Source organism: Schistocerca americana, chromosome 2, assembly GCF_021461395.2.
Source record: "Schistocerca americana isolate TAMUIC-IGC-003095 chromosome 2, iqSchAmer2.1, whole genome shotgun sequence".
In the NCBI taxonomy this organism is placed as follows: domain Eukaryota; kingdom Metazoa; phylum Arthropoda; class Insecta; order Orthoptera; family Acrididae; genus Schistocerca; species Schistocerca americana.
The window spans coordinates 549,757,603-549,783,130 of NC_060120.1; the positions used below are offsets into that span (position 1 = coordinate 549,757,603).

Sequence of the window (25,528 nt, forward strand, 5' to 3'; positions counted from 1 at the left end):
AATATGAAAAAATACTTTTTCTGGTGATTCTCGCTTCCTGTTACGTCATACTTTCGTATCCTGTTACATCACTGTATTATCTACCATATTACGACGCATACAAAGTAAAACCAACCTGACGATTCAATACATGTCAGCGTTCTTTTGTGCCAAGTGCGGACCACCTAGGTACAACACTAAATTGTCCTTCCTATTAGTCTCGAACGTGTAAGAGCCCTTTCAGTAAGATAACGATCAAATTTATTGAGATCCTGGCTGCCACATTCTGAGTGGGAACCTTAACTAAAACATCTACGTGTGTTATCGAGACAGCCGGAAGTTCACGTTTACCACTACTTACTCAATAGCACATATATTTTATGTGCCGGATTGTGTTGTGCCATCTAGCTTTGACCCCTCATCAAGATTATGCAGAATTTGTTGTTTCGTGCATTAATAGTAATGGTTTTCTGACAATTGTATCTTTCTTCCAGTAATAATATCCTTGCACCGTCCCTTCCACTACAGTTTTCTGCTACTATCACTACGTATACAGTAGCGAAAACAATCTTGTAATGCTACATACAACGAAGAAGGGCAACTTTATGGACATTGTTGAAAAGATACTAATTTACACTCACCTGAAAAAGCCAAGGAAACTACGCTTAGCGAGCAATCCATATTAAGGAGCATCGCGTTCTTGTAAGTCAGCCGCCCAGCTACTGACAACTTCCCTTGTAGATATCCCGCTTTGTCGCAGCTGTAACTGGTTGTTCGTAAACAAACTTTCTTAAGCAATCGACTATTCGCTCAAGCTATGCTAGAGCCCTCAGCACGTATTAGTGGTTCAAATTTTACCCGTTAGACGTCGTACCTTGACGCTCAGCATGGACATCTTGTTCACTGCAACTGTTTTACACTTTTATGAATTCCACATAATTACTTTCATCATTTTATTTGAAAAACATGAAGTTGTAACTCTGAATCACGGCAGAATATAACTCTTTTAAACTGAAGCCTCTTAGAAATTTTAATGTCTCTGTGCAATTCGTATAATTACAATACTTTTCTAATGACGTCACTGGACACGAAACTTCTTAAATCTACTTAACTTTTGCTATTTTTTATCGTTTACTATTAACATTTTACCTGAAAAACATACAAGGTAGCCGGCCTGGGTGGACGAGTGGTTCTAGGCGCTACAGTCGGGAACCACGCGACCGCTACGGTCGCAGGTTCGAATCCTGCCTCGGGCATGGATGTGAGTGATGGCCTTAGGTTAGTTAGGTTTAAGTAGTTCTAAGTTCTCTGGGACTGATGACTTCAAAAGTTAGGTCCCATAGTACTCAGAGCCATTTGAACCATGCAAGGTAATTTCGAAACACATCAAGTAACTAATTTTTAACTAAAGAAGTTTTCGATATATTGTACATATTTTGTAATTACGATACGCAAATTTTTTTTCATGCTGTCATCGGCTGCGAAAGTGCTTTTACTTTTTTATCGTTTTGACTCGCTTCAATACCGCGTAATGTGAGTTGTATATTCTTTCTGCGCTTGTACTGTGCATATATAAGCATTTTCTCTCATCTCATATTATCAAAAAGAATGCCTATATACCCATCATGTCATATTGACAGTGTCAAATATACTTGATAATGGTCTAATATACAGTCGAAACACTAACCGGTCGTGTATGCATTTAACATAGTTCCATTTAAGCAGCTGGAGCGGCTTTTTATTAACTGAATAGCAGTTGCGGAAAAAGCATCATCCAAACATGAAGAAACCATTAGTGAATTATTCCTTAATATTTGCCCCACGGTTCTATAACTTCGATTCATTGCGTTCGTTAGGTAAAATTTCTTCCCTTTAACTAATTGTGAGACTTTTTCATCCCTAATTCAGTCAGTACATCGAGTTCCAAGTAACACCAAATTCCAAGGGATTCTCGTCATTCCACTGCTGTGTTATCCATTATTCCTGTTTCCCATCCACAAAAGGATTTCCTCCTACCACAAGGTTTCTTCAGTGTTTTTCTAGTACGGAGGTTTATACATTTGGATGTTAGTGGCTGTTCCGTTTTATAGTATCTTCTAATGCTGCTATGCCTTTCTTGTGTTTTCCTTCATATATCCTGCTTCCAACATAGCAACATTCATCACCTCTGCAAGAGTTAAAATTGAGCCTTCTCATATGTCCACCCTGAGTGCCACCTGTTTATTATAATATCAGTTCTGACATTCAGAAAGCATGCCTTACAGCTTCAATAATATATCAATCTGCCTATATTGTATACTCTATTCTGCTTGCTTCGAGTTATGACGACAGGTTATTCTTTTATCACTGAACTTGAAACAATACTAGCAAATAAAGGAACACATTTTGTACCAACAGCGTTGTTAAACACCTTATTCACATCTCTGAATGCAATTTTAGGTTCCGTTATTTACCTAAATCTACCCTCTATTATTTACTGCTGTGTTAAAATTGCTTCTCCAGTGCCCCTGCTTCTTCGATAAAGAACCCTTCTAAGAATTTTTATGTATGAGATGGCAGACACTGAGCGGTAATTTTCACATCCATCCACTGTTTCTCTTCCAGAAAAGTAACAACTAGATACGTAAATTTCATTCACAAACTTGCATAGTTCTTGTTCCCCCCATCGCTCTGATGCATGCACCGCGAAAATGTTCACTGGTATTTTATCACTACCTGGGCATTCGTTCCTTCCGAGTTCCTGCAAATCATTCTGTTAAGCGACAAATTAGGAAGGAAATGGGAGAATAAGAATTTCTAAAATCGAATAGCCGACATTACTCAGTCACGTCGAAGTACGAGCAGCTGCCAGCCGGAAAGCGCAAACATTTCGACATCGATACCCGGTCAGGAAGACAGAAAACTCGGCAAACTTATGTGTAACTGCAAGCCAGCTCAGAGGTTAGAGAAGCACAGACTGAACTGCGTTCATTACTCTCTGAATATAACACTGAAGCGCGAAAGAAACCGGTATAGGTAGGTGAATTCAAATACAGAGACATGTAAACAGGAAGAATACTGAGTTGAGGTCGGCAAAGCCTAGATAACACATCAACCGTCTGGTGGAGTTGTTAGATCGGTTACAGCTATTACAACGGCAGGTTATGACGATTTAAGTGAGCCTGAACGCAGGTTACAGTCAGCGCACAAGCGATGGGACACAGCATCTCCGAGGTAACGATGAAGCGGGGATTTTCCCGCACCACCATTTCACAAGTATACCGTGAATATCAGGAATCGGTTAAAACGTCAAACCTCCGACATCGCTGCGGCCGGGAAAAGATCCTGCAAGAACGGGACCAACGACGACTGAAGAGAATCGTTCAGCGTGACAGAAGTGAAACCATTCCGCAAATTGCTGCAGATTTCAATGTTGGGCCATCAACAAGTGTCAGCATGCGAGCCATTCAACGAAAATCATCGATATAGGCTTTCGGAGCCGAAGGCCCACTCGCTTACCCTTGATGACTGCACGACACAAAGCTTTACGCCACGTCCGGGCCCATCAGCACCAACACTGGACGGCTAATGTCTGGAAACATGTTGCCTGGTCGGACGCGTTTCTTTTCACATTGTATCGAGCGGATAGACGTGTACGGGTAGGGAGTCAATCACATGAATCCATTGGCCCTACATGTCAGCATGGGACTGTTCAAGCTGGTGGGGGCTCTGCAATGATGTGGGGCGTGTGCAGTTGGATTGATATGCGACCCCTGATATGTCTAGATACGACACGTACGTAAACATCCCGTGTGATCACCTGCATACATTCATGCCCACTGCGCATTCCGACGGACTTGGGCAATTCCAGCAGGATAATGCGACACCCCACACGTCCATAGCTACAGAGTGGCTCGAGAAACACTGTTCTCACTTCAATTACTTCCGTTATTGTGGATATCTGGGATGGCCTGCAACGTGTTTTCAGAAGAGATCTCCACCCCTCGTACTCTTACGGATTGTGGACAGCGCTGCAGGATTCACGGTATCAGTTTCCTAAAGCACTACATCATACATTAGTCGAGTCCCTGCCACGTCGTGTTGTGGTACTTCGGCATGCTCGCGAGGGCCCTACACGATATTAGACAGATGTACCAGTTTCTTTGGCTCTTCAGCGTATGTAAGGGGTACTAGGTAACACGCAACATCGCCTCGCAGGAGTTTGACTAAGCAGTACACACACTGCGGTAAATCCTTCAAGCACATGTAGTGTAACTGAGAACCGATGACAACTAGAGAAGAGTAGAACTAGTCGGTCTTTAAGAATGACGACGTAGAGCGGAGCCACTCCTCGACGACATAAACGACCCACTCCTACTAGCCTAGAGCACTCGATCAGTAAAAGTGATGGCGTTCACGGCGTTTGCACTCGATTCCCCGGTTACGGTGTAACCCACTCGTTTATCCTTGAATTAGATTGTTCTAGCGTTGGTCTCACACTCGCAGCCTCATAGAAAGACCAGGGATCCATAGCCTTGATAATGATGTCCAGCAACCAGCACTGAAGTTGGGCTGTTGATAAAACGTCGACAAATCGAATATTTTCCAAACGGTATCGATGTGTACTGGCGATTATTTGCTCGGTATGTCGATACCAAAATAGCAATATCGGGTTCTGATATTTTTATTCTGCTTTATATTTCTTTCACAATTACTGGTAAATATTGGAAGTTGTTCATTTGAAATTGTAGTAGAACCTCGTACTTTCACTCTGTGAAGGAGTCTTACTAATTTTTTAGCTTTCATCCCTACAGGCTGGCAGTATGAATGAAATAACAAATTTTCCGATGAGAAGAAACAGCACAGCAGTTGAGTTAAAAAACCATTTTTAACGAAACTACTGTGTTATTTTTTCACAACAGCATTCTTCAAAACGATGACCAAAAATCGCAATGACGAAATTGGTCTTTGCGGTAGGTGTAGATGTGTGAGGGGAAATGCTGACGTAATCGGCGCTCGGTACCATCAACTGAACCGTTTATCTTCACAATCCAGTTTTGACACAACAGCTGCTAGGTCGCTGGGATTGGCAGAAACGAGAAATCAGGGAAGCCGAAATGAAGTGTTCCGGGCAGATCCAATATGTGACGAAACCGAACAACGAACCCATCCAACACCTTTTACTAAGCCACTTACATCATTGTTAGCAAAGTGGTTATCGGTAAACGTAAATGTGCATCGTTTTCATTTCAGTTCTTGCTCTAAGAGGTATAGGCCGGCTGCTAGCTTCTTGATGTACAGAATGTCTAACAACAAATCAATACTTAAATATACACCTCTAAAACCGGTAGTATATTTTTCATGTGCTGCCGATAACTTTATAGGCCAGTATGACGATATTTTCTCCGTCGATATACTTTTCCGATATACCCGATGCCCGATGCTTTTAAAAATATCAACAGTCCCATACTGAAGTCAGCCCAGCAACCAGCACTCATGAGTAGTCCAAAGGTCCTACGATCAGGGCTCCGGTCCAGGGCAGAAGCCGCCCTAAAACTCCAGCGACACACGGGTGTGATTGTCTACCATACTGGAAGGCCATGCTCAGTATTTAGTGCGACATCGCGGTACCTGACATCGCAGTCCACCTGATGGGACAACACGGACTGTGATCTGATAGGAACTGAGTACTACCCGAAACGACGTTTGAATCAAAGAATACGCCACGGTCACCACCATTTCCTAGCTGGGCTACTGATGGAGAGTGCCTACATCGCCAGCGGGGGAAAACACCAGCAACAGGGTGTCATCGACTTCCGCTCCGAAATGATTCAACGTCCTAGTCAGCTCTAAGTCCACTGTTGGGTTCAGCGGATTCCTCTACGAATTATTTAGTCACCAGAAGTCTCAGAAGACACAGCAACGACATAAATTGGCAGATATAAATGGAATAATTGCGAAAACTGTTTTGTGGCGTCCAACGATATCACCCAGGTCCTCAGTCTGCGCCCAGACAAAACAGTAGGAGTTTCCATCCTGGCAGTGGGCAACTCCTTCAAATTTTTGATCAGAAATGCTCCAGCCCAGCACCAGTAATAGTTGGGGGCAACTATGGCAGCAGTCACAGAGATTGAGTGAAAGAAGAAATTGTGGTGTCACCGCCAGACACCACACTTGCTAGGTGGTAGCCTTTAAACCGGCCGCGGTCCGTTAGTATACGTCGGACCCGCGTGTCGCCACTATCAGTGATTGCAGACCGAGCGCCGCCACACGGCAGGTCTAGAGAGACTTCCTAGCACTCGCCCCAGTTGTACAACCGACTTTGCTAGCGATGGTTCACTGACAAAATACGCTCTCCTTTGCCGAGACGATAGTTAGCATAGCCTTCAGCCACGTCATTTACTACGACCTAGCAAGGCGCCATTATCAGATACTATTGATACTGAATCATGTACCGTCAAGAGCGACGTTCACCATTAACGGATTAAAGTTAAGTATTCCACCAGCTACGTCCGTTTTTTCTAAATTCTAATTTCCTTGTCCTGTTCCAGACCTCATGCCAGCCTGCGTGAGCTAAAACGCGTGCCTTTCGACTTCCTCTAGTAACACGGTGTTGGCTCTCCTGCCAACCTACAACAGAAATATTGTAATTTGTTTTCAGAAAAAAATTGTATTCTTCACTATGTTCAGGTTAGGATTGAAAGACTTAGAGGTTATCTTGTATACACCGAGAAACCCGACAGGCTTATCACAGTTCAGGGTTAACAGTCAGCAAGATTATCCTGTTCAGACACTTTGTAATCTAACGTGACATAGTGCATCACGTGAATTTTATCAGCATGTACTGCATGTACAAGGTACACTGAAGAGCCAAAGAAACTGGTATACCCGCCTAATATCGTGTAGGACCCCCGCGAGCACACAGAAGTGCCGCAACATGAAATGGCATGGACTCAACTGATGTCTGAAGAAGTGCAGGAGGCAATTGACACCATGAATCATGCAGGGCTGTCCATAAACCCGTAAGAGTACGTGGGGCTGGTGATCTCTTCTGAACAGTACGTTGCAAAGCATCCCAGATACGCTCAATAATGTTCATATCTCTGGTGTTTGGTAGTCATCGGAAGTGTTTAAACGTAGAAGAGTGTTCCTGTAGCCACTCTGCAGGAATTCTGGACGTGTGGGGCGTCGCATTGTCCTGCTGGAACTGTCCAACTCCGTTGAATGCACAATGGACGTGATTGGATGCAGGTGATCAGACAGCACGCTTACGTACATGTTACGTATAGGAGTCGTATCTTGACCTTTCAGGGCTCCAATTAGACTACAACTGCACACGCCTCACACCATTCCAGAGCCTCCACCAACTTGAACAGTTCCCTGCTGACATTCGTGTCCATGGATTCATGAGATTGTCTCCATACACGTACCGTCCATCCGCTCGATACAATTTGAAATGGGACTCGTCCGACCAAGCAACATGTTTCCAGTCATTAGCCGTCCATTGTCGGTGTTGACGGGCCCAGGCGAGGCGTAAAGCTTTGTGTCGGGCAGTCATCATGAGTACACGACTGAGCCTTCGGCTCCGAGAACTCATATCGATGATGTTTCGTTGAATGGTTCGCATGCTGACACTTGTTGATGATCGAGCATTGAAATCAGCACCAATTTGCGGAAGCGTTGCACTTCTGTGACGGTAAACGATTCTCTTCAGTCGTCGTTGGCCCTGTTCTTGCAGGATCTTTTTCCGGCCGCAGCGATGTCGGAGATTTATGTTTTACCGGTTTCCTGATATTCACGGTACACTCTTGAGTTTGTAGTTTGGAGGAGGAGACCAGACAGTGAGGTCATAGGCCTCATCGGATTAGGCAAGAACTGAAAAGGAAGTCGGCCGTGCCCTTTCAAAGGAACCACTCCGTCTTTTACCTGGAGCGACTAAGTGAAATCATGGAAAACCTAAATGAGGATGGCCGGATGCAGAATTGAACCGTCGTCCTCCCGAATGCAAGTCGAGTGTGTTAGCCACTGCACAACCTCTCTCGGTACACTCGTGAAATGGTCGTACGGGAAAATCCTCACTTCATCGCTACCTCGGAGCTGCTGTGTCGCATCGCTCGTGCACCGACTATAATACGACGTTCAAACTCATGTAAATCTTGATAACCTGCCATTGTAACAGCAGTAACCGATCTAACAACTGCGCCAGACACTTTTTGTCTTATAAAGGCGTTGCCGACCGCTGCGCCGCATTCTGCCTGTTTAGATATCTTAATACGCATACCTATACTTTTTTTTTTTTTCTTTTTGCGCTTCAGCGTATGATCGCAAGGCAGATGATTGCGTGGAATGTTGTTGGTAACCTATTAGGCATAGGAATTAAATATAGTTGTTCTATTTCTGCAACTGTGGCTATTAACGTATAGTCGGTTGTAGTAATAGTTTGATTCATGTTTAAGAGATTTAGGTAAATTGTACGAAAATGGCAGAGCCAGCCGTTCTAACGAGGCGATAGACGCTCTTACAGAGTAAGTTTCCAAATACCTAAAGAATAATGAACAACAGAAAACACGTAATGAACAGCTAAGACATCAGTTTCAAGTTTCGTTGGCTGAACAGGAACGAAAACCAGGTTTTAATGATGTTAAAAGTCCTTCAACCGCGAACCTCGTAACTCCCTTTTCAAGGAAAGCAACAGGGGTATTACTGTATTAATAGATAATGTATTTCCCACAGCCGCGTTAAGTAATTGGTCAGATGAAACAAGCTTGCGGATGGCCAAGTTAAGTACAACATGCGAGGCGAAAACCTTTATCACGTATCATGACGTAATTGATAAAGTACCCACATTCAGTGAGTTAGCGGAGTGTTAGCGTCGTAGAAAACAGAACAGTGCACAGTTACTTAGGGAGAAACTCAGTAATTTAACAAAGATGACGAATGAAATAATGGAGCTATTTTCTTATTGAATACATTTAATGTACCGACTTAATGAGCTGACGTACAAGTCAGATGCGGATAGAGTCTTGCTCAAAGAATTGGAAAATAAAGCCCCGGACATGTTTTTCAGAGGGAACCTTCTACAGCCGGCCGGTGTGGCCGTGCGGTTAAAGGCGCTTCAGTCTGGAACCGCGTGACCGCTACGGTCGCAGGTTCGAATCCTGCCTCGGGCATGGATGTGTGTGATGTCCTTAGGTTATTTAGGTTTAGTTAGTTCTAAGTTCTAGGCGACTGATGGCCTCAGAAGTTAAGTCGCATAGTGCTCAGAGCCATTTGAACCATTTTTGAACCTTCTACATTTTTCATGAAGGATGAATGGAAATCCCCGAGTATTTAGCTGCAGAAATTTGTGTAGCTACGGATTTACAAGCAGTAGTTACTGCAACTGGAATGCGTAGTATATGGATGTATTCAGCTCTGGTAAAGAACGGTGCCGTTGAGGTCAGGAGGGGCAGTTAAAAGTACTGTAACTGCCAGTAGTTCGGACATATGGCTCCGGGTTTGTGCATCTAGCAAGTAGGACAAGCACAATGGGAAAAAACTAGTTAAACGTCGACAGTGATGTTACTCCCTTCGGGAAGTGCTCCCAGTACATGGCAGAACGGTAAAAACGTACGCAAAGATGGATAGTTGCTTTATAGCCTCGATATATAAGAAGAAGTATAAGTTTTTAGTTGATACTGGAGCACACGTACTGGTTTTGAGTCTGGACATCGCGGAAAAGAGGAAATTGAAAACGCCCAGATACAGGTTGCCCACAATAGGAAATAACAAAACAGATTCAATGAGGACAACACAGCCCAAGTTCCGCATAGAAATTCATTAAATGCATTCCCAGTTGCGAATACACACAACCATCATATGTACAATGGAATGATGACACTGAAAATATGTGCCGAACCAGAACTCGAACCCGGACTTCCTCCTTATCGCGACCGGTCGCCTTACCATTAGGCTATCCGAGCACGACTCACGGCCAAACACAAATCTCCAGAAAAATGGTTCAAATGGCTCTGAGCACTATGGGACTTAACATCTGAGGTCATCAGTCCCCTAGAACTTAGAACTACTTAAACCTAACTAACCTAAGGACATCACACACGTCCACTCCCGAGGCAGGATTCAAACTGCAACCGTAGCAGCAGCGCGGTTCCGGACTGAAGCGCCTAGAGCCACTCGGCCACAGTGGCTGGCGACAAAATTCCATGTCTCGTCAACAATTTGCCTACAACTTGAACTCCTACATTCATTATGTGTATTCACGTACAGGAGATACATTTTAACTGAAAGTCGCTTGCACGGTGACGGCGAATAAATACTATACTGCAGAGCCTGCGTTTTTCAGAAGAACGATACAGAGTTCATTTAGACATGCATGTATGTTCGAATGAACATTGCCTCACACTTCTGAAAAACACAGGTACTGAAATATTGCAGAAATTACATTTCTTCTGGAGCAAACGAAAATGTTGCCAACTGTGGGGCAAGGATTTTCTGTAATGCTCAGATATGACTTTCTGGTTGGGCATCATGCTAATATCGACCTTCGGCAACAAACAGTTGAACTTAATGGAGATTCGTTTTCTATTGATGCAACAGTTAAAAATTTTTCTGTATAACACATTACGCCCATTGATAAAGTAGTACCAACTAAACTATGTTGTTGCGTATGACCGAGTACCAGCAACTGCAGAAAGTTAATTTGGGATACGATAGACGTCGATAATCCACAACAAGCTTTATGTTTAATATAACCTCTCTTGAGTAGTGACATTTTGCTCATTAGTGTAGTTTTAACGAAGAAGTACAGCACATGCTATGGCAATAAACAGCCAAGTTACGGTGCCAGTAGTCCTGGATGATCTCCGAATGAAAGACGTAAGTCCTTTGAACAGGTTGGTAGAAGCTACAATACAGGTACTCAGTGAAACAGATGTGGATGGGTCAGACGTAGAGCATATTTCAAGAAAACTGTCTGCACGTATGCGTTACATAACAGTGTCAATTACATCCATAACACAGTATCCCATTCCAGTGGGTAGTCGTGCACCAGTGCATTGTAAGCATTATAGGCAACAAAAGCATATCCACCCATTAATGGAACTGTTCTTAGATCAACAACCTAAAGAAGGCAAAACAGAACTCAGAGACAGTCCTTGATAAGCAAGTATAGCAATCGTGCCAAAGAAGTAACCTGACAGAACAACAAAATATAAATTCTTTTGTGATTATAGGCTTGTAAAAAGTGCAGCAGCCAACGTATATCCGATTCCAAATATAACCGAGACTTTGGATAACCTGTGACAGTATCAACTATTGTCTACGATAGATTTAATGACTAGGTATCAAGACATTGAAGTGTGTCAGGAAGATAGTCCGAAAACAGCTTTTGCAACATCATTCCGTCACTGTCACTGTCGTAGAATGCTTTTCGGGTTAATAAACGCGACTGCAATATTTCAACACTTGTTAAATGGAGTCATTTGAGGGTTAAAATAGAAAAAAATACATGGTCTATTTGCATGGCATCATTTTTTCAAAAGATCTGGATGAGCACGCAGAGTGCCTAAGCCAAATATTTGACTGACTGAAAACGGCTCTCACATTAAGCATTGACAATTGCAATTTTATCCAGACTCTAATTATTTCTTTTTTGGGTCATGAATTTTCTAAATCGTTTGGTTCAGCCTGCCACGGATTCGTTTCTTGTGGCAAAGCTTTTCATTTTAGAGTATCACATGAAACCTACGACATCAGTTATTTGCTGGATGTATTCCTAGCTCTTCCTTCCTCTACAACTTTTGCCCTCTACAGCTCTCTTTAGTGCCATGTCTTAATAGGTATCCTACCATCCGGTCCCTTCTTCTTGTCAGTATTTCCCATATATTCCTTTCGTCACCGCTTTTGTGGAGAATCTCCTCTTTGCGTACCTATCAGACCACCAAATTTTCAACAATCCTCTGAAGCACCACATCTGAAATGATTCGATTATTTTCTGTTCCGGTTCTCCCGCAGGCCACGTTTCGCTACTATACAATGCTGGGTTCCAGACGTACATTCTTAGAAATTCCGTCCTCAAGTTAAGACCTATTTTTTATATTAGTAGATGTCTCTTGGCTAGGAATGTACATCTTTCCAGTATTAGTCAGCCTTATGTGTCCTCCTTACTCCATCCATTTTCTTAACGTCATCTACTTGGTGATCACCAGTCCTGGTGTTAAATTTCTCAGTGTTCTCATTTCTACTATTTCTCACTATTTTCGTCTTCCTTTGATTTACTTTCAGTCATATTCAGTACTCATTACACTGTTTATTCCTTTCAGCATATCCTGTAATTCTTGTTAACTGCGGATAGCAATTTCATTAGGAAATCTTATCATTGATATCATTCCGTCTTGTAATTTAATTCCACTCTTGAACCTGTCTATTATTTACATAATTGCTTCTTCGAAATTTATATTGAACAGTAATGATAAAGACTGCATCCCTGCCTTATACCCTTTTTAATCCGAGCACTTCTTCCTGGTCTTCCACTCTTATTGTTCCCTCTTGGCTCTTGTACATATTGTATATTACCTGTTTTCCCCAGAGTGTCGACATTTTGCACCATTAGATACAGTCGAATACTTTTTGCATGTCGACAGATACTATGAACGTGTCTTGATTTTTCCTTACTCTTGCTTCCATTATCAATCGCAACGCCAGAATTGCCCCTATGATGCCTTCAGCCTTCCTAAAGACAAACTGATAGTCATCTGACACATCCACAAATTTATTTTCCGTTCTTCTGCACATTATTCTTGTCAGCATCTTGGATGCATGAGACATCTTTCCGAAAGTCAGATGGTATGCCGCCAGACTCATACATTCTACACATCAACGCGAATAGTCGTTTTTTTGCCCCCCCCCCCCCCCCTCCCGATTGTAGAAGTTTTGATGGAATGTTATCCATCCCTTCTGCCTTATTTCATCTTAAATCTCCCAAAGTTCTTTTAAAATCTAATTCTGACACTAGATAGGCTATTCTTCCACATCGATTCCTGTCTCTTCTTCTATCACATCACAGACAAGTCTTGCCCCCATAGAGGCCTTCAATGTACTCTTTCCACATATCCGCTGTCTCCTCTCCGTGTAACAGCGAAATTACTATTGAACTCTTAATGTTACCACCCTTGTTTCTAATTTCAAAGGTTGTCTGGCTTTTCTATATGCCGACTCAGTCCTTCCTTTTTCTCGTTTTTCATGCAGCCATTTCGAGTTAGCTTCCCAGCACTTCTACTATATTTCATTCCTATGAGACTTGTATTTCTGTGTTCCAGAATTTCCCTGAATATTTTCGTAATTCATTCTTTCATCGATCAACTGATATATCTCTGTTTTTATGAATGGCTGCTTCGTAGTTACCTTCTTTGTAACTATGTTTTCCTGTCCAACTTCCGTGACTGCCCTTTTTAGAGATCCCCAACTCTTCAGCTGAAATGCCTGCTGAGCTACTCATTAGTACGTGTATCCATAGCCTTAGAGATCTTCAAACGTATCTCATCGTTCTTCAGTAAATCTGTGCACTACTTCTTTGCGCAAGTTACTTAGCCTGGGGCATATTATTAGCCAAGATAAGAAGAAGGTCCTCGTCTCACTTCAGCTATGATCTTCTTCACTAAAGTGTTTATACAGGGTGGTCCATTGATCGTGACCGGGTCAAATATCTCACGAAATAAGCGTCAAATGAAAAAACAACACAGAACGAAACTTGTCTAGCTTGAAGGAGGAAACCAGATGGCGCTGTGGATGGCCCGCTAGATGGCGCTGCCATAGCTGAAAACGGATATCAACTGCATTTTTTTTTTGTAAATAGGAACACCCACTTTGATTACATATTCGTGTAGTACGTAAAGAAATATGGAAGTTTTAGTTGGACCACTTTTTTCGCTTTGTGACAGATGGCGCTGTAATAGTCACAAAAATATGGCACACAATTTTAGACGAGCAATTGGAAACAGGTAAGTTTATTTAAATTAAAATACAGAACGTAGGTACGTTTAAACATATTATTTCGGTTGTTGCAATGTGATACATGTACCTTTGTGAACTTATCATTTCTGAGAACGCATGCTGTTCCAGCGTGATTACCTGTAAATACCACATTAATGCAATAAATGCTCAAAATGATGTCCGTCAACCTTAATGCATTTGTCAATACGTGTTACGACATTCCTCTCAACAGCGAGTAGTTCGCCTTCCGTAATGTTCGCACGTGCATTGACAATGCGCTGACGCATGTTGTCAAGCGTTGTCGGTGGTTCACGATAGCAAATATCCTTCAACCTTACCCACAGAAAGAAATCCGGTGAACGTGCGGGCCATGGTACGGTGCTTCGACGACCAATCCCCATGTCATGAAATATGCTATTCAATACCGCCTCAACCGCACGCGAGCTATGTGTCGGACATCTATCATGTTGGAAGTACATCGCCATTCTGTAATGCAGTGAAACATCTTATAGTAACATCGGTAGAACATTACATAGGAAATCAGCATACATTGCACCATTTAGATTGCCATCGATAAAATGAGGGCCAGTTATCCTTCCTCCCATAATGCCGCACCGTACATTAACCCGCCAAGGTCGCTGATGTTCCACTCGTCGCAGCCATCGTGGATTTTCCGTTGCCTAATAGTGCATATTATGCCGTTTTACGTTACCGCTGTTGGTGAATGACGCTTCGTCGCTAAATAGAACACGTGCAAAAATTCTATCATCGTCCCGTAATTTCTCTCGTCCCAGTGGCAGAACTGTACACGACGTTCAGAGTCGTCGCCATGCAATTCCTGGTGCATAGAAATATGGTACGCGTGCAATCGATGTTGATGTAGCATTCTCAACACCGACGTTTTTTTTTATATTCCCGATGCTTGCGCAGTTTGTCTGCTACTGATGTGCGGATTAGCCGCGACAGCAGCTAAAACACCTACTTGGGCATCATCATTTGTTGCAGGTCGTGGTTGCCGTTTCACATGTGACTGAACACTTCCTGTTTTCTTAAATAACGTAGCTATCCGGTGAACGGTCCGGACACTTGGATGATTCGTTCAGGATACCGAGCAGCATACATAGCACACGCCCGTTGGGAATTTTGATCGCGATAACCATACATCAACAAGATATGGACCTTTTCCGGAACTGGTAAACGGTCAATTTTAGCGCGGGTAATGTATCACGAAGCAAATACCGTCCACACTGGCGGAATGTTACGTGACACCACGTCTTGTACGTTTGTGGCTATTACAGCGCCATCTGTCACAAAGCGAAAAAAGTGGTCCAACTAAAACATTCAGATTTCTTTACGTACTACACGAATATGTAATAAAAAATTGGGGTTCCTATTTAAAAAAACGCTGTTGATATCCGTTTGACATATGGCAGCGCCATCTATCGGGCTAACCATAGCGCCATCTGGTTTAACCCTTCTAGCTAGATGAGTTTCTTTGTAGTTTTTTCGTATGATGCTTATTTCGTGAGATATTTGGCCCGGTCACTATCAATGGACCACGCGGTACAAGTAGACTAGTCAAAAATGAGTTGTCCCCAAAGATACCGTATAACATGACCTCTAGCCTAGTAATAGGCTCAGTTCGGCGAGGTAAACTAACAGCAAGTTCATTACTGATTACGTCCAATAGAGCTCACTTCTGTTGCTACATTTCACCCGCTGATCGACGTAAATCAAGTCAAGTAAGTCAAAAGTTATACTTTGGGAATAAGACCGAGTGATTTAAAAGACGAATCGAAGTGTAAATGATTGCCTGAGTATTTGCCAAAATACAGGGTGTTTCAAAAATTACCGGTATATTTGAAACGGCAATAAAAACTAAACGAGCACCGATAGAAATACACCGTTTGTTGCAATATGCTTGGGACAACAGTACATTTTCAGGCGGACAAACTTTCGAAATTACAGTAGTTACAATGTTCAACAACAGATGGCGCTGCAATTGATGTGAAAGATATAGAAGACAACGCAGTCTGTGGGTGCGCCATTCTGTACGTCGTCTTTCTGCTGTAAGCGTGTGCTGTTCACAACGTGCAAGTGTGCTGTAGATAACAGGGTTTATTCCTTAGAACAGAGGATTTTTCTGGTGTTGTAATTCCACCGCCTAGAACACAGTGTTGTTGCAACAAGACGAAGTTTTCAAGGAGGTTTAATGTAGCCAAAGGACCGAAAAGCGATACAATAAAGGATCTGTTTGAAAAATTTCAACGGACTGGGAACGTGACGGTTGAACGTGCGGGAAAGGTAGGGCGACCGCGTACGGCAACCACAGAGGGCAACGCGCAACTAGTGCAGCAGGTGATCCAACAGCGGCCTCGGGTTTCCGTTCGCCGTGTTGCAGCTGCGGTCCAAATGACGCCAACGTCAACGTATCGTCTCATGCGCCAGAGCTTACACCTCTATCCATACAAAATTCAAACGCGGCAACCCCTCAGCGCCGCTACCATTGCTGCACGAGAGACATTCGCTAACGATATAGTGCACAGGATTGATGACGGCGATATGCATGTGGGCAGCATTTGGTTTACTGACGAAGCTTATTTTTACCTGGACGGCTTCGTCAATAAACAGAACTGGCGCATACGGGGAACCGGAAAGGCCCATGTTGCAGTCCCATCGTCCCTGCATCCTCAAAAAGTACTGGTCTGGGCCGCCATTTCTTCCAAAGGAATCATTGGCCCATTTTTCAGATCCGAAACGATTACTGCATCACGCTATCTGGACATTCTTCGTGAATTTGTGGCGGCACAAACTGCCTTAGACGACACTGCAAACACCTCGTGGTTTATGGTAGATGGTGCCCGGCCACATCGCACGGCCGACGTCTTTAATTTCCTGAATGAACATTTCGATGATCGTGTGATTGCTTTGGGCTATCCGAAACATACAGGTGGCGGCGTGGATTGGCCTCCCTATTCGCCAGACATGAACCCCTGTGACTTCTTTCTGTGGGACACTTGAAAGACCAGGTGTACCGCCAGAATCCAGAAACAATTGAACAGCTGAAGCAGTACATCTCATCTGCATGTGAAGCCATTCCGCCAGACACGTTGTCAAAGGTTTCGGGTAATTTTATTCAGAGACTACGCCATATTATTGCTACGCATGGTGGATATGTGGAAAATATCGTACTATAGAGTTTCCCAGACCGCAGCGCCATCTGTTGTTGAAAATTGTAACTACTGTAATTTCGAAAGTTTGCCTGCCTGAAAATGTACTGTTGTCCCAAGCATATTGCAACAAACGGTGTATTTCTATCGCTGCTCGTTTAGTTATTATTGCCGTTTCAAATATACCGGTCATTTTTGAAACACCCTGTAGGAACGTACGTGATCAGCCATCTGAATGGGGCTGTAGTCATGTTGGAAAACAGGTATGTCCACAGCATAGTCATCATGAAGAAGTAGAGGAAAGGCAATACTTGGTAACCGAGATTGTTGAAATGAAAGAAAGGACGCTAATCGAGGTACGGAAAACGCCACCAAAACGTCACAGAGTGATCCCCGGCCTGAACTGCACCTTACATGCAGCAGTGGGCCGACAAACACGCCTTGCGTCATTTCAAGAAGAGACGAAATTGCGAACTACCTATGTTATTGGACCCATTTAAGACACACCGCTGTGTGTTGGTTCAAATGGCTCTGAGCACTATGGGACTTAACATCTGAGGTCATCAGTCCCCTAGAACTTAGAACTACTTAAACCTAACTAACCTATGGACATCACACACATCCATGCCCGAAGCAGGATTCGAACCTGCGACCGTAGCGGTCACACTGTTCCAGACTGTAGCGCCTAGAACCTCTCGGCCACGCCGGCCGGCCCGCTGTGTGTTTTTAGCAATGCCCTAAGCGAGGTATCCGGTTCTACTACATGCATCTTCCTTCCCAATGTACCTTCCTTCGCAATGTTTGTTGGGAAATCTGAGATGAACGTTCACCCCTGGCGCCAGAAATTCCTGTTTGGCGTGAAATCGACAGTCATTAACACGGCGTGACACTCATCTCTGGTCACTGTAGGTTATGATCTGTTTATAGCCCCCGTTCTGACGCCTCGTTACCTAAATGTGTACGAGTGGCACACCATTCCTTCGAGGCAAGTTGCACAGCCTGTGCTGATACGAAAACAAGTCGTACGTATCATACTTACCCGAATCTAATACGCACTTTTTTAATCATATACAGTGTTCAAGATGGGGGTGCGCATAGGATTCGGCGATGCATTACATTCTAGTACAAACTTGAATCCGTCTTCAATCGGCAACATTACTGAAATGTAGGTATTCTTCTGTACGTCACAACGTATTGTTGTAATTCTCGACCTCGCTACATTATTGTTGCCCTATTACTGCGTGGTGTGTTTGAATTGGTAATAAAGAAATGAAAGGCAAGTAGAGAATATTATCCTATGACTTTCAAGCCTAAAGTAATTCTTTATGCTGATAAATATGGTAACAAGACGGCGGTGCGAGCGTTCAGTGTAGCTGAAACTAACGTTCGCCTACGGTAAAAACAGAAATTGGCGTTATTACGAACTACCGCTACTAGAAAGAGAAAAAAAATCCTGATGTTGAAGTAAAAAATTTGGGCTTCGTCTGTGAAAGGAGGAAGGATGAGCCACCTCTGACTACTGACATCATAAGAAACAAAATAAAAGAGATGGCTGCAGTTCTTTGTATACCGAGGGACGAGCTTAAGGCTAGCTGTGGATGACTTATTCGCTTTACGAAACGGCGTGTTTATCCGTACGTCGCCGTACAAAAGTATGTCAAAAGCTTCCATAGGATTTTGAGAAAAAACTTCAAGAGTATCAGCAATGTGTCAACAAACTTCGGGAAACAGAAAAATTGCTCGATGGGCCAAGTATCCAACGCTGATGAGATACCAATTTCTACTGATCACGTAATTACACGACTTAGGAGGACGTGACAAAAGAAGTTACCATCAAAACACCAGTGTACAAAAGAGAGCTCGTAACTGGCAATCACAGCAGACGGGCGCAAACATCCCCCTTTCTTAATCACAAAGCGGATAACAAGCCAGAAACCCCCTAAAATGAAAAAAAAACTATTCCCTGATGTCTGGTCCGAAATCAGAAGAAGGCATGGATGACCAACTTTAAGGTTTGACTGGCGCCGACACGTATAGGAATTCCTTCCTGGTAGGCTTCCCAAACTACCATTAATGCTTTGTCTAGCTTTGTTTCATGATCATCTCTGTACGACGAAGAAAGAAGATACGCAGCGTAGCCAGTGACCTTGTTATTATTTCTGGAGGAATGACTTCTGTTTTACACCCTCTGGTCGTTAGTATAAATAAACCTTTCATGGGTTACGTTCAGGAACAGTAGGAAAAATGATTTTGCTAACCAAACTGTGAACTGACTCCGACAGGAAACATTAACCGTCTGCATCCCAAATTATTGCACACTGGGTTTAGGATGACTGGAAAAGCATCGAAACAATAATTATTGTAAAATCATTCATATATACGCTCATTGGTGTGTAAAATAAATTTAACCTATCAGTATTCCCGGCCGGGTTGGGGATTTTCTCCGCCAGGGGACTCGGTGTTTGTGTTGCTCTCCTCATCTCATCATCATTCAGTAAAATGGCAGGACTGGGCAGTATAGAGATTGGGAATTTTTGCGTGCGCTAGTAACCACGCCGCTGAGTGCCCCCCAAAAACTAAAATCATCATCAAACTACGGTGGTACGCTCACAAACTTTTTTATGGTTTTCCTTTTTAAAATTGCTGTTCCCATTACGTTTGTTGGAACATTACATTCAAGTAAATTCGGTAAGGAGGCGTGAACAGTGTTGTATCTTGAGTAATCACTGCGTTGCAGCGTACTCACATGAGACAGCGTTATCAGCACCTGACAGAGTTTGAAAGAGGCCTCATTGTGGGTCCCGGTTTGTCCAGCTGAAGGAATCGTGCATAACCAGACCTGTGGAGCATGCCACTGCAACAATGGCCCGATGTCGGACTCAACGGAACCTGAAGCCAGACACATTGGTCGTCTAGCTCTCGGTAGACCATGTCTGAGCAGCACAAAGGAGGACCACCATATTGTGCACCCGGCACATGTTAACTCATTCACATCTGCACCTGCCTTCCGAGAACACGAAATGGATTCTATGAAACATTCTGTGTTATCCCGCACCATAGGTCGCAGACAAGCAGCAGCCGGATTATGGGATTACCGTCCTGCCCAGGTGGCGGCACTGTTTTCATCCATGAACCCTAATTCTGAACTATCATAAGTGACCATCATCGACGAGTATGGCAGCGACCTGGGGAGGGATCTCACTTTTCCGATGTTTCGGAGAGGCAGAGAGGTGTCACTCCCGGTGTCATGGTGTGGGGAGCTATCGGGTATGATTTCAGGTCACGACTAGTAGCGATTAGGGAACTCTGACGCACACCACAGGCATGCTTCACGCTCGTGACTTTTTTACCTTCTATTCAACAATACCGTAGTGCCTTTTGTAGTACGACAGCGCTCTGAACTGGTGCACGCGTGTCCATGAAATTTCCGCGTGATGTTGAGGTACTCCCGTGGCCAACAGGAACACAGATCTCTCCCCTATATAACATGTATGGTACCAGCTCCGACATCAGCTCCTTTCCAGTGCCAGTATGCGGAATGTGAAGGACAGTTTACAGTACTTGTGGACCATTTTGCCTTGGAACGGGATACAAGGACTTTATGGCACCCTTCTCAACCGTATCACTGCATCCATCCACGACAGGGACGGTGAAACGTCTTTATAAGTGGGCTGGTACTGCAAAGTTTCCGATCACTGAAATAAAGTCACACAGCCTCTCAAGCCGCGAAATTTCATTTCGTTGCCTCGTCCTCTCATGGGCGCTTCGCTTTTTTTGAAGGCTGTATATTTTATTCAGTAAGCTTATAATTTACGTTTTGCTTTAGTTGTCTTTATTGGAAAAGTTGCTTGTCACTGACTTGCTGCGTTTCTCATAGAGTGGCAGTCTGTTAGTGAAAAGACAATGAGCAACAGTTCGGTGACTCACCCAGCGAAGAAGAGAAGGTCCTCCTCTGGTCTGCGGTGAGCGACAGCTTCCAGGAGCGCTTGAAGGCTCGCAGGCCGCGCCGGGCCGGCGTCAGGAAGGGCGCCGTCGAGATGGTGTACAGCACCGGGTTGACCGCCGCGTTCAGCGGCAGCACGAACACCGCCACCCAGGCGAACACCTGCCACCCCCACCACACACCTCACTCAACCACGACCCAGCACTGGAAAACCTCAGCATCCTAGTACACACTCCTCATCCCTACAGCTTATTTTGCGTAATATATCCTTTGCGGGACATCCACAACTGTTTCTAAATTTTTTCTTGACGAATAAATCTGCTCCGATTGTACTTGACAAATCCTTTATTTAGATAAAATCGAGCACAAGAACTGGATTTCCCGATGTAAATCATGCCGTCAGGCGGTACAAAAAACGAGGAAAACTAAGAGGGATCCTTCATAAAATCAGTTAACCATGAAAAGGACCCATACAGATGTGAACATCGGGTAAAATCCTAATTTCGTACGAGAAAGTAGTACCAGTCATGTGAAAGATCCAGGAAATTTATAGACTAGCATGCGAGATCGCGTGCGAGTGAGGCATGAAGAAGCTCTCTGAGTCAACAAGTATCTTATTCGGTGAACGGGGCCTAGCTGAAAAAAAACCATGTATGTAACATCAAATAGCCACTCTTGCCAACCTAATGTAACCTACGAACCAACTGTGAACGACTAGACATTCCGTATGGGCTTAAGAAATTAAAATTAATCCATAAATGCCGTAGAATGCCAATTTGTCAAGCTCGAAAGTACATTGAAGCGCCAAAGAAACTGGTACAGTCATCCGTATTCAAATACAGAGATATTATACCAACCAGAATACGGTGTTGAGGTCGGCAACGCCTGTGTAAGACAAAAAATGTCTGGCGCAGTTGTTAGATTGCTTACTGCTGCTACAATGCAGGGTTATCAAGATTTAACTGAGTTTGAACGTGGTGCTACAGCCGGCGCACGATTGATGGGACACAGCATCTCAGAGGTAGCGATCAATTGGTGATTTTCCCGTACGACCACATCACGAGTGTACCGTGAATATCAGAAATCCGGTAAAACATCAAATATCCGACATCTCTGGGCGCAACAAGATCTGGCCAACAACGACTGAAGAGAATCGTTCAGCGTGACAGAAGTGCAACCCCTCGGCAGATTGCTGCAGATTTCAATGCTGGACCATGAACAAGTGTCAGCGTGCAAATCATTCACCGAAAAATAATCGATATGTGCTCTCGGAGCCAAAGGCCCAGTCGCGTACTCTTGATGTCTGCACGACACAAAGCTCTACACGTCGCCTGGGCCCGTCAAAACCGACATCAGACTGGAAACATGTTGCCTGGTCGGACGAGTCTCGTTTCCAATTGTATCGTATACGGGTATGAAGACAACCTCATGGATCCATAGACACTGCATGTCAGCAAGGGACTGTTGAAGCATGTGCTGAGGTTCTGTAATAGTGTGGGATGTGTATAGTTGGAGTGACATACGACTAAATACGACTCTGGCAGTTACGATTATGTAAGCATCCTGTCTGAGCACATGCTTCCGTCCATGTACATTGTGCATTCAGACGGACTTGGACAATTCCAGCAAGGCAATGGTACACCCAACACGTCCAGAATTGCTACAATGTGTCTCCAGGAACACTGTTCTGAGTTTAAACAATTCCGCTGCCCACCAAACTCCCGAGACATGAATATTATTGAGCATATCTGGGATGCCTTGCAACGTGCTGTTCAGAAGAGATCTCCAACCCCTCGTACTCTTACGGATTTATGAACAGCCCTGCAGGGCCCTACACGATAATAGCAGTTGTAACAGTTTCTTTGGCTCTTCAGTGTAGCTTCCCTTGTAAGTGCCCACATTGCCGCATGTCGTGGAAGTCCAGCAAGTCCAGCCAACAAAATGTCGCGGGAAGCGCAGTGGGACGCCTTGTTCGCACCGCTGCTGATAGCATTAAAACCACCTTACTGATGCATGACATCACATAATATACGCTCAGTACAGTGCAAACAACAAAAGCAAGACATGCGATGTACAACGCAAAAGTCAAGAAGTAAAAATAATAAAAAGGGTTAAAGAAATCTTCAAGAAATAAAATTATTAAAACTATATTACAAAATATAAAATTAATAAAACTACAGTACAAAATATAAAGGGTCCAAACCGACACACCACAAATTACACATAATAGTGCAAGAAATGGCAATATACAGTGTACGTCAGTTAAGACTGCAAGGTTAAGGACTCATAACAGTGCAAAACAAGGTATAGGGTAACATTCACAATGAGGTCGAATAAAATATCCAATAATGGAGAAGACAGCGTGATTAGTAAACTCCAAAAGATATTAAATGTACATATAGCTGCAGAGTTATATAATAGGTACTAAGCTGAGGAACTATATATTACCGAAAAAAACATTAAAAGAACACTTGATCCTACTTTTGAAAACATGTCAACTGTTTGGTTTGGTTTGGTGATCGTATTTCATCTGTAACATCACCACCCTTGACGGATAAACGGAGGCTGTTTGGGGAAGGGGGGAAGTGAAGAGTGGGGGCAGGTGGGTGCATTGAGGAATTAACGCAATCTGTCTAGTTCCTTGTTAGTAATATATTTGTACTTCATTTTACTGTTTCAGTGTATAACGTAACTTTGCTGACTTTCATTTCTGTAGCCGACTCGTAATTCCAATAACAACCCTATTCTCGCACTTCTACTTTTTAAGTGCGTTAATGGTTTCTAATTTTATAATTTGATGAAACATACGTTAATAGCATTTGTATGTTATGGTTCACGTGGTACATTATTTACTCACTGATTTATTTATTTTACATAACTGATGTTAAACAATAAGTCGACAGGCAAAAGTTATGAGAGATTCGTTCCGTTCGTAAGAAGATGCGTAAAACATACAATTTCCACCGTCATATCTTAACGAAAGGTCTTGTCGAGAAACCGAGAAAATTCTAGTCATACGCAAAATCACTAAGCGGGTCGAAGGCTTTGAACCAGTCACTCGTTACCCAGCCTGGTAAGCTAATAGAAGACAGCAAAAGAAAAAAAAACACACACTAAAGTTCTAATTTCCCGTTTAAGATATCATTCATACAAGAGGACCGTAAAAACATACCTTCGTTTGATTGTCGCACAGACCTCGCGCGGAGGACACATAAGAAATAGGAACCTCTGGCGTAGAGAAGAATCAGAAAGGGTTGAAAACAAATAAGCCGCCAAGTCGTAATGGAATCCCAAATCCGTTTTATAGAGAGCGCAATATGGGCACTGGTCCCTTACTTATGCGGCATTTATTGCGATCCACGGAAAAGTCTTAAGCAACTAGAAAAGAGCGCCGATAGCTCCTGTGTATAAGAAAGGTAAAAGAACAGACCCGCATAACTACAGACCAGTATGCCTAAGATCGGGTTGCTGCAGACTTCTTCAGTACATTCTGAGTTCAAACATAACAAATTCCCTTGAGCTCTGTCCACAAATCAGAACGGAATCAGAAAGCAGTGCTCATGTGAATCTCAGCTTGTTCTTTTCTCACATGATGTCCTACATACCACGGCTAGAGGGCAAAAGATGGATTTCATGTTCCTATATTTCCGGAAGCGCTTTACACGGTGTCTCACAGCAAACTGTCGAGCAAGGTCCGAGCATGCAGAACAGTTTCCCAGATACATGATTGGCTCGAAGAGTTTTCAAGTACTAGAACCCAGCACGTTGTCTTCGACGGCGAATGTTCGCCAGAGACAAGGGTACCGTCAGGAGTGCCCCAGAAAAGTGTGTCAGGATCGCTCTTGTTCCCTGTATACATAAATAATCTGGTGGATTGCGTGAACACCAATTTACGGACGTTTTCTGACGAAGCCGTCGTTTACGGCAAGGTGTCGTGCTTGAGTGACACAAGACGACTTAAATGGAATTTCTAGTTGTGATGAATGGCACCCTGTTGTAAAGGTAGAAATATGTAAGTTATTGCGAATGAGTAGGAAAAACTATACTGTAATGTTCGAACAGAACATTAGCAATGTGCAGCTTGAATCAGTCTGGGGATGACGCAAAGCGATGTTAAATGGAATGAGCATGTCAAGCTGATAGACTGGAAGGTGAATGCTCGACTTCGTTTTGCGGGGAGATTTAAGGGAATGTGTAGCTCATCTGTAAAGGAGACGGCGTATGCAACGCTAGTGCGACTCATTGTTGAATGCTGCTTGACTGTTTGGGATTCCCACCAAGTTAGACTAAAGAAGAACTTAGAAGCAATACAGTGGCGTGCTTCTAGATTTGTTACCAGAAGGTTTGGTCAACACGCAAGTATTACGGAGACGCTTCGTGAGCTCATATGGGAATCTCTGGAGGTAAGATGGTTGGTTGGTTGTTTCGGGGAAGGAGAGCAGACAGCGAGGTCATCGGTCGCATCGGG

At 43.5% G+C, this 25,528-nt stretch overlaps 1 protein-coding gene across 1 annotated transcript in view; it reads right to left on the reverse strand.

Moving 5' to 3' along the window:
- Positions 1 to 25,528, reverse strand: part of LOC124594160 (G-protein coupled receptor GRL101-like) — a 356,496-nt gene that overhangs the window by 34,615 nt on the left and 296,353 nt on the right. Inside the window, exon 26 of the mRNA XM_047132516.1 lies at positions 21,045 to 21,222. Coding sequence (XP_046988472.1) covers positions 21,045 to 21,222 — 178 coding nt within the window. The remainder of the gene's footprint in view (positions 1 to 21,044; positions 21,223 to 25,528) is intronic.